General features: G+C 38.8%; 1 protein-coding gene across 3 annotated transcripts; it reads right to left on the bottom strand.

The window, feature by feature from the left end:
* Window positions 1-2,877: 2,877 nt before the first annotated feature.
* Window positions 2,878-11,096, bottom strand: LOC120804178 (poly(rC)-binding protein 2-like). 3 transcript variants are annotated; one of them, XM_040153435.1, is made up of 13 exons: window positions 10,942-11,096; window positions 9,997-10,130; window positions 9,778-9,801; window positions 9,656-9,688; window positions 9,402-9,518; window positions 9,171-9,302; window positions 8,951-9,079; window positions 8,744-8,818; window positions 8,414-8,455; window positions 7,951-8,023; window positions 7,799-7,854; window positions 7,474-7,643; window positions 2,878-4,107 (listed from the first exon to the last, which is right to left on the bottom strand). In XM_040153435.1, exons 2-13 carry the CDS (start codon window positions 10,063-10,065, stop codon window positions 4,071-4,073), a joined length of 957 nt encoding a protein of 318 aa, XP_040009369.1. In that variant the 5' UTR covers window positions 10,066-10,130; window positions 10,942-11,096; the 3' UTR covers window positions 2,878-4,070. The 3 variants fall into 3 exon arrangements, with proteins under 3 accessions (XP_040009369.1, XP_040009367.1, XP_040009370.1); XM_040153433.1 differs by having other exon boundaries at window positions 8,396-8,455; XM_040153436.1 differs by lacking the exon at window positions 2,878-4,107 and having other exon boundaries at window positions 7,470-7,643; window positions 8,396-8,455.
* Window positions 11,097-12,923: the final 1,827 nt, after the last annotated feature.

The following is a 12,923-nucleotide window of genomic DNA, read 5'->3' on the forward strand; positions in this document are numbered from 1 at the left end:
TTAAGTTCAGTAGGTTTTTTTTTTTTTTTTTTTCTCCAGGCAAAATAGTTACCAAGGTAACCTTAGCCACCGCTCCAGTTCAGCAAAAACCCTTTCACAGACGCACGCACAAGAAGATACCACACTTGTAGTCCTTTAAACACTCTAACCCTCACTCTGGGAGCATCCTTCATGATACTCCACACACTAATGCATCAAATACTAATGAATAATAATGTAAATATCCATTACATACCACATGAGAAATATCTAACTTTATTTTATTTGTAAGATAAAAATGTAAGACTTAACGGTATGCAGCCCTGTGAACAAATGCATGACTACATGTTTATAATTTATGGTTCGAATGTGTCTGTTTTATATTTTGTGAAAGTTTACACTTTTTTAATACTGAAAGTATTACTTGAGTTATTTTGTTTTTGTTAATAAATGTCAGCACTCAAGAAGAAAAAAGTCAAAATGGAATGAAAATCTCACAAGGATATGGATCATGATGCCTAATTAGGGTTCTCAGTAGGCAATTTTTTTTTTTTTTACCCTCCTACTACTGAGTTTCAATTAAATATAAGACACGCGTGAGGTTTTTATTAGGCTTATCGTGTTTGTGATGGAATGTGACCTCTGGGTTCACTAAAAATGCACTTCTGCCATTGCATATACACTCAGTTGCAGTTTATTAGGTACACCTAGCCAAAACAAATGCCGTCTAATACGGCAGCCCTGCAAAAAAACCCTCGCTTCATGAAGGTTATAATGTTCAGTTTTTGCTCAAAACGGGTGTCGATTCAACTGAATGATCATTTTGGAGGTTGCGGTTTGTGGTGCTGCTAAACTGTATTGCCTTATACAAAAGGGTATGCCTGTTGTTTAGGCTACCCTCGTTGCTCTGAATGGGGTGGACAGAATAAGAGAAACCCCTGTCAGTATAATGCAATACAACTCAACAGAACCACAAACTGCAGCCTCCAAAATAACCATACTGTTAAATCAGCACCTATCTAAAGCAGTTTCAGCTCAAACTGAACATTATAACCTTCACGAATGGAGGATTTATTTCAGGACCATCGCGTTAGACTGCATTCGTTTTAGCTAGGTGTACCTAATAAACTGCAAGCTGAGCGTATATCAGTATTGCTCTACGGGTTTCTGAAACTGTTGGATTTCTGGTTGTCTCATATTTGCGGGGTGTGCATTTGAAAGGCAGTGAATGTGTTCATAGAGATGACCTCCTCCGATGTAGACTAGCATTGCTAACCTCTGCTAGTCCATGTCACGGCCAAGCACGGGTGCAGGTGCTTAAGTAAAAGTGCTCCAGATATCTTTTCTTTTTTTTCCACACGCATTATTCATCTTTGTCCAAACCTGGCGCCTACATTACTGCCACACGACCGACGACAGTTGTGTCGGAGATTCAGGTAATTTATTTTCTAGTCTTCAGCCCCGCCCAACTCTGACTCACGTGACGTCACTTTAGGCAGCATCTGTTTAGCCGAACACAACCGCAAAATGCATCTCACAACTTTTGTCACATAAGTGGTAATTTAGTGCTCCCAAAGAACTATAAAATCGATGTTGATATGTGAAATAGGTGGAGTTCCCCTTTTAAAAATGAACCAAAAGGAGTCCTATAGCTCACGATGCGGACAGGCTTCATAAAAACCTCAACGGTACCTTTTACCCTTTAATATTACTGCGGAAGTAGCCAGATAAGGAATAGTGCACTTCTCTGTGGTGGTTACCAGTAGAACAGTAAGTATCCTTTGGGTTTGAATAGAAATGTTTTGTTTTTATACAGCATTGCACATTGTACCTGTAACATAGGAGTTATATCGAAAGCAAAATATTATGAGCAACAATAAATAATGTATTGGTTAAAAAAAACCCCAACAGAACGTGTGTTGTTTGTTTAAAAAGACAGGCCATGTTATAGCTACAGTTTGTGCTGTTGCTGCGTCACGTAAGACAACTCGACGAGAAATAAATGACTATTTTCAGTGACTTAAAGCATGTCTAAACAGATCCAGTGTCATTTCTTGGCTTACAAATTTGCCCTTTCACACCTGTCCCTTATCAAAAGAAAAAAGAAAAAAATTTTTTTTACCCCCAGCCCAAGAGACAGGACCATGTTTTTGGATTACTAAATTAGTAACACCTTCTGATAAGGAATCATTTATAAAAAGTTTATAAGCTGTAATTAATGAATCTATCACTACTTAATAAATCTCTTACTGATTCTTCATAGACCAGTTATTAAGAACAACTTTTAGGCTGCCAGGTTGTGGAAAATCCTCCTCCAGCATGACACTTTTGTCTTTTCAGCCAGCTCTTTAATTCATTAATTCATTCCCACCAATGGACTGTTTGACCACTTATCTCCTGGAAAAAGAGCTTGTTAACATTTAGAACTACAGGCTTGATGTATTGTACAAATCTTTATTAAGGATTTATTGACATTTACAGGTGACTGACTTTTGCTGATGGCTTATTACAAATTGAGAAGCCCATTGCCCTTTATTAATGTCATACTCGCAGTTATAACTGGATACAAGATGACTTATTAGAAAGTGAAAATTGGTACCCTTTGTTAATGATTTAGCAACATTTTCAACTGCCGACTTGCTTGGTTGGAGGAGTCAAAGTGTCATGCTGGAATACAACCTGGCAACCCAAAAGCTGTTATTAATGGCTTATAGCTGATCTGTAAAGTATCAGTAAATGCTTTAACCATTAATTACAGCTTATAAAGCTTTTATAAATGGTGCCTTATCAGATGTGGTACCAGTAAATCTGAAACTGATAACAGGTTAATAAAAAGGTGTCTTGTCAGCTGCCTTTATGATTAAGTAAACTTTACGATATAAGACTGACCAACAATCATTTAAGCATTTCACATCTTTTTTTATTTCTGCATTTCATTTCTTCAACAATTTAATTGCACCCAGATCTACAATAGTTTGAAAACGTGCACAAAAACGTGAGTTTCTTCATCCTGCAAAGAATAATAAAAAATAAAATCTGACCCAGGCAAAAAAGGATAGCAGGAAACTAGTGTTAATTCTATAGTTCTCCTTCTAGTTAATCATAATTTAATACCTCAGCATAATATACTTATAAAGACCAATATGTCTTGTAGTTTTGCCCCTTGCAGCATTCCCCAGCCCTGCAGTTAAAAAAAATATTTTCTCTATTTAAAACAAACATTTCAATGTTATTATCATCATCATCATTACCATGGTCTTAGTAATTTTCAGAGAAAAGAAAATATTTTCCTCTCATTCAGGCCCACTCCTAGTCACCAAGGCCCACCCACCCTTATCAGAATCCAATACACAACAATGCTCAAAAGTCCTGATCAAGAAATAACGGATGGAAACACAGGAATGACACAAAACAATTACTCAGCAAATTAGAGGTGAGACAAAATGTAGCTTAAAATTCTCCTTTGAACCCACACTTGACAAGGGATAAATTGCCTTCTGACTAAAAGGTTGTTCCTGCATACATCTTCAACTGGAAATCATTTACACCCACTGAAACCCGTTAAAACCACAATTCCTCATTCAGGAAGTACAGCTTCAAACAAAGATGGCAAATATCAATGAATTCTACTCTTACGAGGAGCTGTGTATTAAATAAAAATAAATAGATATTTAAAAGGAAGGGAAAGAACAGTCGATCTATAATGTTATTGTCTTTTTTTCTTCATTTTTACATTTTCTAAGAAAAATCTGACATAAGAAAAACATTATTTATGCCTTTTCAGATTTTTCTAAAACTTTTTACCTATATCAAGAAGTTCATACAGATATACAGCAAAACAAGAAGAAAAAAAAAATACAACAGAAGGAAGTCTTTAAAAACTATATGCAAAGGGAATTTTAAAAACATAATAAATAAATAAAATACCAATATCATGATGATGGTGTAATTACAACTGAGTAGGTGTCTAACCAAAGCAGGAGAAAACAGTGAGTTTATAGTACTTGGTTTTTGCATTAAGTTCAATAAGGGACCTCTTGGTAAAAAGTAGGGGGAGGGGTTACATTAGGTGCTGATGAAGATCCTCCATGTCAGTTGGCTGCCAGTCCAGTAGCTTCAGAAGACAGCCTGAGGAGCACACACAGAAAAAAAGAGAAACACTTCAACCTTAATATTTGATTACAAATACAGCAAATTAAATATTTAGGTTGTGACATGCTGCTTGACGTGTCGCTGTATTTTAAATGCGACGACCACTTTGACAGTTGTGTAGTAAAAAATTTATCTGAAGTCTCACTGGACCTTCAAACAATCTGAGTCTAAGGGAGTAAATGCAAGTTCAGCACGCAGTGTGACACAATGACTTCAAATCCGGAGTTGCAAGAAAAATATTTTTCATACACATATTTACTTCTTTGATATTTTTTATCGTGTCCAAAATGGGACTTATGGTCTGTAAAAACTGAGCTGGCTGATGCTCTAAGTAATAATTACATTACCCCTGATCCTACTTTCATCCATCCTTTCATGTAGGTTAGTGCAATACAAAGTTGTTCTTTGGGACCAATGCACACATGAAATTAAAAAAAAATGATGAAAATGTAACAATAAAACCAATAAAATACAGTTGGGATATAAGTATTTGGACAGTGACATGTTTTTCATAACTTCGGCTCTGTACACCACCAGACTGGGTTTGAAACAAAGCCATCAAGATGTGATTGAAGTGTAGACTTCAAGCTTTAATCCAAGGGGTTTCCCAAAAAATATCACATTAGCTGTTTCGGAATCACAGCCATTTTTAATACGTAGTCCCTCATTTTCAGAGGCTCAAAAGTAATTGGACAATTGACTTGACAATCAGTTTCATGGCCAGGTGTGGCCTGTTCCCTCCTTATTTCATGACAAATTAAGCAGAAAGAAGGTCTGGAGGTGATTCCAGGTGTTGAATTTGCATTTGGTAGCTGTTCATGGGAACTCTCAACATGCAGTTCAATGAGGTGTCAATGCAAATGAAGGAGTTCATCATTAGGCTGAAAGAACAAAACCAACCTATCAGACAGATGGCAGAAACTTTAGGGGTGGCCAAATTAATAATTTGGTACATTCTTAAAAAGAAAGAGTGCACTGGTGAGCTCAGCAACGCCAAAAGGCCTGGAAGACCACTGAAGACAACTGAGGTGGATGATCACAGAACCCTTTCCATGGTGACCAAAAACCCCTTCACAACATCTAGCCAGGTCAAGAACACCCTTGAGGAGGGAGGCGTATCATTGTCAGAGCCTACAATCAAGAGACACCTTCATGAATGTAAATACAGAGGGTTTACAACAAGGTGCAAACCACTTGTAAGACTCAAGAACGGGAAGGCCAGATTAGAGTTTGGCAGAAAACATCTAAAAAACCCTGCCCAGTTCTGAGAACAAGATTCTTTGGATAGGTGAAACCAAGATTAACTTGTACCTGATTGATGGGAAGAGAAGCGTTTTGTTTATTGATGATGTGACTCATGATATAAGTAGCAGGATGAATTCTGAAGTGTATAGGGCTATACTCTCTGCTCAGATCCAGCCAAAAGCTGCAAAACTGAGAGGATGGTGCTAAGCAACCGTGAAAGCAACCCAAGAGCTTCTCATGGTAAAGAAATTGAATATTCTTCAATGGCCAAGTCAGTCACCTGACCTCCACACAATTGAGCCTGCTTTTTCACTTCCTGAAGACAGAACTGGGGGCAGAAAGACCCACAAACAAGCAGCAACTGAAGGCAGCTGCAGTAAAGGCCTGGCAAAGCATCTCAAGGGAGGAAACTCAGCATTTGCTGATGTTCATGGGTTCCAGACTTCAGGCAGTCATTGACTGCAAAGGATTTTCATCAGAATATTAAAAATAATCCTTTTATATAAAACTATGTGGATTTGTCCAATTACTTCTGAGCCTCTGAAAATTGAGGGACTAATTATAAAAATGGCTGTAATTCCTAAACAGTTAATGCGATATTTTTGTTAAACCCCTAAAGCTGAAAGTCTCCACGTCAATCACATCTCGATGGCTTCATTTCAAATCTATTGTGGTGGTGTACAGAGGCAAAATTACAAAAATTGTTTTGCTCTGCTTATACTTTTGTACCTACCTGTAGATTAAAAAAAAAAAAAAGTAAGAAAAAAAAAAATGGAGCAAATAAAGATGGAATAAAAACATTTTAAAAACATTAATATAACTAAATAAATGATGACATAAAAAATAAAATAAATAATGGCCATGAAACGTTCTAATCTAAAAGGAGGGCTAAACAGGAAGGTTCTCAATTTAAATTAGGTTTACTTAAAACCTACACAGTTATCCAAATGGGACTTCACATTCTATTTCTTTACATTTTACAGTTTGAAGTAGGGTAATGTAATTATTGGTCAGGTCAGTTTTTACAGTCTGTTATTTCCAGCACTGGAAAGAAATTCTTCTGTTTTCCCTCCCGTTAGGTGATCACTAAAAGCTGACTGAAGTTATAATAGTCTGATGTGAAGAAAGCTTTGTTTAACTTCTACCAGTTTCATTTTTTAGGAGGGAGAACTTCCTCTCTTTTCTCCTATTAATGTAATCATAAGGGCACTCAACATAGTTTGTGACTTACTGGCTTAATGGACACATGATAAGAAAACACAAACTCAGTTGGATGTGTTGCAGTAGCCTCTTTCTTACCGGGCATTGATCAGGTACTCAGCCAGGCTGATGCTAGCATGGGAGCCAGTGATGGTGACCTGTCTGTCAGTTGAGCCCTCCACAGGGTTGGCAATCTTGATCTGAGCCCCTGACATCTGACGGATCTCATTTATCTTTGCGCCCTGACGGCCAATGATGCAGCCGATGAGCTGAAAGAAAAAGGAAAACACCTTGAATCCCAGCAGGCAAATAATGGAAAAACCAAGAAAACGGGCTATTTAAAAAAAAAAAAAATGTAAGAAAAAAAAATGGAGCAAATAAATATGGAATAAAAAAATTTTAAAAAAATTAATATAAATAAATAAATGATTACAAAAAAAAAAAAATAAATAATGGCCATGAAACGTTCTAATCTAAAAGGAGGGCTAAACAGGAAGGTTCTCAATTTAAATTAGGTTTACTTAAAACCTACATAGTTATCCAAATGGGACTTCACATTCTATTTCTTTACATTTTACAGTTTGAAGTAGGGTAATGTAATTATTGGTCAGGTCAGTTTTTACAGTCTGTTATTTCCAGCACCGGAAAGAAATTCTTCTGTTTTCCCTCCCGTTAGGTGATCACTAAAAGCTGACTGAAGTTATAATAGTCTGATGTGAAGAAAGCTTTGTTTAACTTCTACTAGTTTTATTTTTTAGGAGGGAGAACTTCCTCTCTTTTCTCCTATTATTAATAATCATAAGGGCACTCAACATAGTTTGTGACTTACTGGCTTAATGGACACATGATAAGAAAACACAAACTCAGTTGGATGTGTTGCAGTAGCCTCTTTCTTACCGGGCATTGATCAGGTACTCAGCCAGGCTGATGCTAGCATGGGAGCCAGTGATGGTGACCTGTCTGTCAGTTGAGCCCTCCACAGGGTTGGCAATCTTGATCTGAGCCCCTGACATCTGACGGATCTCATTTATCTTTGCGCCCTGACGGCCAATGATGCAGCCGATGAGCTGAAAGAAAAAGGAAAACACCTTGAATCCCAGCAGGCAAATAATGGAAAAACCAAGAAAACGGGCTATTTAAAAAAAAAAAAAAAAAAAGGCATCATATTTCTCTGCTAATACCAAAGACAGTAAATAAGCAAAAGGAGATAAATGCGACTTACATCGTTTGGAATGGTCAGCTCATGAGAGCCAGTTTGTGCAGAGGCATCCATCCCAGCTTAAGAAATGCAAAGAAACCCCATGAGAGTGTTGACTAAGTGGATTATTACAAATCTACAGCAATCACATTCCCTCTTTCAATCTGTCCACCTACCCTGGAAGCCCTGGTTGCTATGTGCAATGGGGAAGGGGCTCTGCTGCATGGCCAGCTGGTGAAGTTTGGTGAGCTTTTGAAACAACGGAGGAATAGACATGGAGAGCAAACAAACACAGACAGACAGAAACAATGAGTGAGGAAAAATTTGAAAAGACATCAAAACTGAAATATTGTAATTATTTCCCTTTTGTAAGTGGTTATTGTGATGATGAGAGGAAAATGTGAAATGGAACACGGGACCCATAATTTAGCCTAAAGTTTCCCAAAAAAAAAAAAAAAATGTTGATGTTAGCATTTTTCTATACAATCTTTGGAAATATTAAATGGATGTGTCTATCAAGCAGTGGTGGTTGGGAAAAAAAAAAAAAAGAGCCAGAGGGGTGAAATAAGAAGGTGGCATGGCTTCCCAGGACCGTAGTTACAAATATATTAAATCACTTACAGAGGGCCCTTCACTTACATCAGGCTGTGGAATGGCGTGCTGCCCTTGGACAGCATATGCCTGGAAGGAGAGAACAGCACTCAGGAGGGCGTGGCAGTGTCACACACACTTTACTCCAATATCTATCAGTCCTCTGTCCTTGGTGTGCTATAAGAACAAAGCCAGGCATGCTACAGACAGCACACCAGCTACTAGAACGATAGCTCATGTATAATTTAATTCCTTTGACCAGAACTGCTTCAGGACAAAGTGGGAGCATCTTTCAACAAAATCAGTGGACACTGCATGGCCAAATCTTACCAGTGACAAATCTAGAGGAACAAACATAGAAATACGTTTGTTGTTTACCTGACCACCTGCAAAGATGACAGGAGAGCCTGAGGGTTTGGGTCTGTATGGGATAGTCACTCCCTTTGGTGGAGACTAAGAAAACAGAAACATTCACCATTGAAGCAGCATCAACAGCAACACAAAAAGTCACAAATCATCAACAGTAGCAATAAGATTCACTGCAAATTTTCAAAAGAGTTAAAGCACAATAAACACTGTCTGTACCTCAAGCATGACGACACAGATCTGCTTGACACACTCAATAATGGACTGAGGGGTCCCTGCAACGGTGATGGCACGCTCTGTTGAGTTGGGCAACATGTCCCCTGCTACTTGTACCTGAGCTCCTGCTGACTGTGGAAACACAGACATCAACAACAGGCGCTAGGACACAACAGAGATAAGACACAAGTTCAAAACACTGCAAAGAAATATGATGACAAACCTCTCTGATCTCCTTGATCTTGCAGCCACCCTTGCCAATGAGTGAGCCACACTGGCTGGCAGGCACAACGAGGCGCATGGTGACTGGCGGTTTGCTGGTGGCCGTACTGTTAGTCATTGAGGTGCTGATGTCCTAGAGGGAAAGCGGCAGGACCAGATAACATTGAAAATTTGAAACTTTTAAATCCACTGTTATAATGTGGAAATTTAAGATGCAGCAAGCAACTCTAACCTCCTCCAGTTTCTCAATGATCATGGAGAAGGCTTTGAAAATGGAGGTCGTGGGTCCCGCAAGGGTTATGATCCTCTCCGGACAATTCCCCTCTGATATGTTGATGCGAGCACCACTCTGCACAAACAGTAGATCAAAACAGGGAATATCAAATCAGTCACAGTGTTATCATGTGATGCACGAGTCAATGTCACTGAAATTATAAACATGTCTCTTCTCGTTTGCCCAAATGTTATAAAAAAAACATATCTTACCTCCTCTCTCATCTTCTTAACTGACTCTCCCTTCTGTAAGGAAAGCACAAGTACACAATATTTACAAAACACACCAAGGGACAAGATGTAGATAGTGTCACTGGCAGTAAAAACAAACTTACCTTGCCAATGATGCTTCCAACCTCCTGCAGAAGAGACGAAATGCATGTTAAAGTAATAAATGTATCCTTCATGGCCACCAGCAGAGACAACTTGAGTTTGTTTTCATTTTACAGTGACTACGGTGCAATGTTCCTTATTGCATTGGAGAATGAATGCAGACTTCAGAGTGGGCTTAGATTTCAAACTTGTCAAAAAACATTGCCTGCAGTCACACTCACCTTCCCATGCATGAGTAGCCTGATGGTTAAGGTGACATTAAGTCCTCCTTCAACCAGACTTGAGTCCATTGCTGCAGCTGAATCCAGACACTAAACTGGCCAGCAAAGTGAGTCTTTGGTCACTGGCAGAATGTCTGAAACAGAATGGAACATGTGACCATCAGAGACAAATGTAGTTACTGGAAACTATGGGGACGGGGACATCTCAGAGGAAAGCCTTGTTTACTAAGAAGCTGATGTCAGTGCAGATCAGTGAAGTGATGCAGGCAGTTAACATCTTGCAGACTTTTACTGTAGTTTAATAACGTTAGCAAGCCACTTCGAAAGAATGAAACGCTTCAGTCCAGTTATTCACATTAGTCTGGCCCGAGTCCACTAATTCACGTTAGCACAATGACCCACTGTCTCCCTGTGGTAATGTCTATTTCCTGGCATCAAACAGTTATGGCGACATGGCTTGTCGTTTTATTTCAGGGCCTAAATGTAAGCTATTAAAACTTATTCTTTTTATTGTAGTAAGTTTATGTCGAGCGTGTACTGGCAGCAGCAACAGACGGCTCATAGGATAACGTTAACATCGCAGATCCTATTTTGGAAAGAGCAACACAGCTAGTCACGCAAGCAAAATCTGAAGGCTAAGTTAGCTAGTACTGTAACATGTCTACGGTAACTTCCCACATTTCTAAATAACTTGACTGCTGTAATGTTTAGCCAGCCCATTTGCAATTTACACTTGCGAGACAGCATCTAGCAGCTAGCTCTTGATCGGCCACCAAGCTGGCTACAGTTCGGTAATTTTCCATCCAGCTCGCTAGCGTTAGCATCCTCTGTTCCAGGGGATAGTCGGATCCCGCGGCCTACGGAGCGCACTGAGGCACACTGAGTTATTCCTGTCCTTCACTCTGAAAGGGGGGAAAAACAAAGCCTTATTTCTGGAAGTCTTACCCGAACCGTCCCTTGAAGTGTGTTCAGGGGGTGGGTAGGGTGGCAAGGGTAGAAGGGGAGAGGTTCGGGAGGGAGTTTTAAAAGGATCCGGGGAAGAGGGAAGAGACGCCGCTGTTCGATCGGACTCCACTCTTCTGCTTAGCACAAAAGACAAAATGCATTCAACTTTGACCTCTCCACTGCCCCGCCCCTCTCCGGGGTCAACCCCGCCCACCCAGAGCACCGCCCCTCTCCCCACAGTAGAAATAAAAACGTCAAACATTTGGGTAAAATATAGGCCACGCTTGTGATTTTTGTAACTAAGGTAGGGAGACCCTTTGTTTTTTTGTTTCCCCCTCTGTTAAATCTCATTTATTTTAAATATGCAGAGTTTTATCAATGGGCACTACGATGGTGCAGAGTTGATGTATTTCGTGCAAGGCTGGATTACCAACCGGACAAGACAGGCCACTGCCCAGGGGCCTCACAAGTCCCAGGTTTAATCCATATCATTTGGGTCTACATATTTGGATCATTTTAAATATGTTAGAAATTTGTATCACTTAAAGTACAATATCACCTCTGGCGGATTTTAAAACCTTAACTGTTTTAGTTAACATTGTGCTAATTTCTTATGGAGCTGTGTTTTATCAAATTGCTTCAATTTTTCTGTGTCAAGTAATTAACACACAGAAAAATTCGAGTAGAAGTGCTGTAAGGCTGCAACCACCAATTGTTTTCTTTATCAATAGGTCTGACAATTATTTTCTTTTAATAATCAACTTATTGTTTAGTGTGTAAAATTTCAGAAAATATTGATGCCCATCATAAAAGCCCACTATTATTCCCTGAAGCCGAAGTTAATATATTCAGATCGATCGTTTTCTCTGACCAAAGGTCAATGCAAAGGCATTGAGCTTAAATTGACAAATATTCACATTTGAGAAGTTGGTACCAGAGAGGTTTTGGCATTTTTGCTTACAAAAAAAATTGACTTAATTTGTCATCAAAATTGTTGGCAATGAATTTTCTGTCAATCAACTAATCAGCTATTTATTCTCTAGACTCCTGGTTGGTGGCTGGGTACCTGCCATGTAAAGTCCTGTTAGAAATTATTGGCACCCCTGAATTTTAAGTACACAATTTAAAATGAAATGAATGCAAATTAACCAATTCTGCAAAATCAAAATATTTTAGTAAAATTTGAGAGGTTACTGAAAAAAAGAAAAATTTAAAAAACAAAACTTATATAATAGTAAAATAATTCAAACACAAAATGTACACCGGAAACAATTATTGGCAACCCTTGCTATTGTTTGGTTGCAGAACCTTTGACGGCTTCTAAACGTTTCTTGCAGCCATCTAGAAGCTTCTTGCTCCTGTCTGCTGGTAGTTTCTGCCACTCTTCCATTCCTATGCGTTCAAGCTCTTTAAGTTTGCAGGAGTCCTTTTTGCAATGGCAGATTTTAGCTCTCTCCATAGGTTTTCAATGGGATTTAGGTCAGGACTCATTGCTGGCCAGTTTAAAACAGCCCATCTTTATCCTTTTCAGCCATCTTTTGTCCTGCTGGATGTGTGCTTTGTGTTGTTGTCCTGCTGAAAGACCCAAGACCTTCGCCTCAAACCTTGTTTTTTGACACTGGGTAACACATTTTGCACTAAAATGCCTCAATAATCTTCTGAATTCGTCATTCCTTTGATATGTTCAATGCCTCCAGTATCAGAGGCAGTGAAGAATCCCCACAGCATGATAGAGCCTTCACTATGTTTTTGGTTTAGGTAGGATGTTCTTTTCCTTATGGGCTTGATTTGTCGCCTATAAAATAAACTGGAGCACTGCATTACCAAACAGCTCTACTGTAGATTAATCTATCCATAAAACATTATCCCAAAAAGACTGTGGCTTATCTATGAAATTTTTCTGAAACTTCTTGATAACATGACAAAATGTTGAAGCAGGGATTTTAAGATCTTTGGCGATTTTCTTGCAGACTTGTAGCCTT

This window comes from Xiphias gladius, chromosome 18 (assembly GCF_016859285.1).
Source record: "Xiphias gladius isolate SHS-SW01 ecotype Sanya breed wild chromosome 18, ASM1685928v1, whole genome shotgun sequence".
NCBI lineage: Eukaryota > Metazoa > Chordata > Actinopteri > Istiophoriformes > Xiphiidae > Xiphias > Xiphias gladius.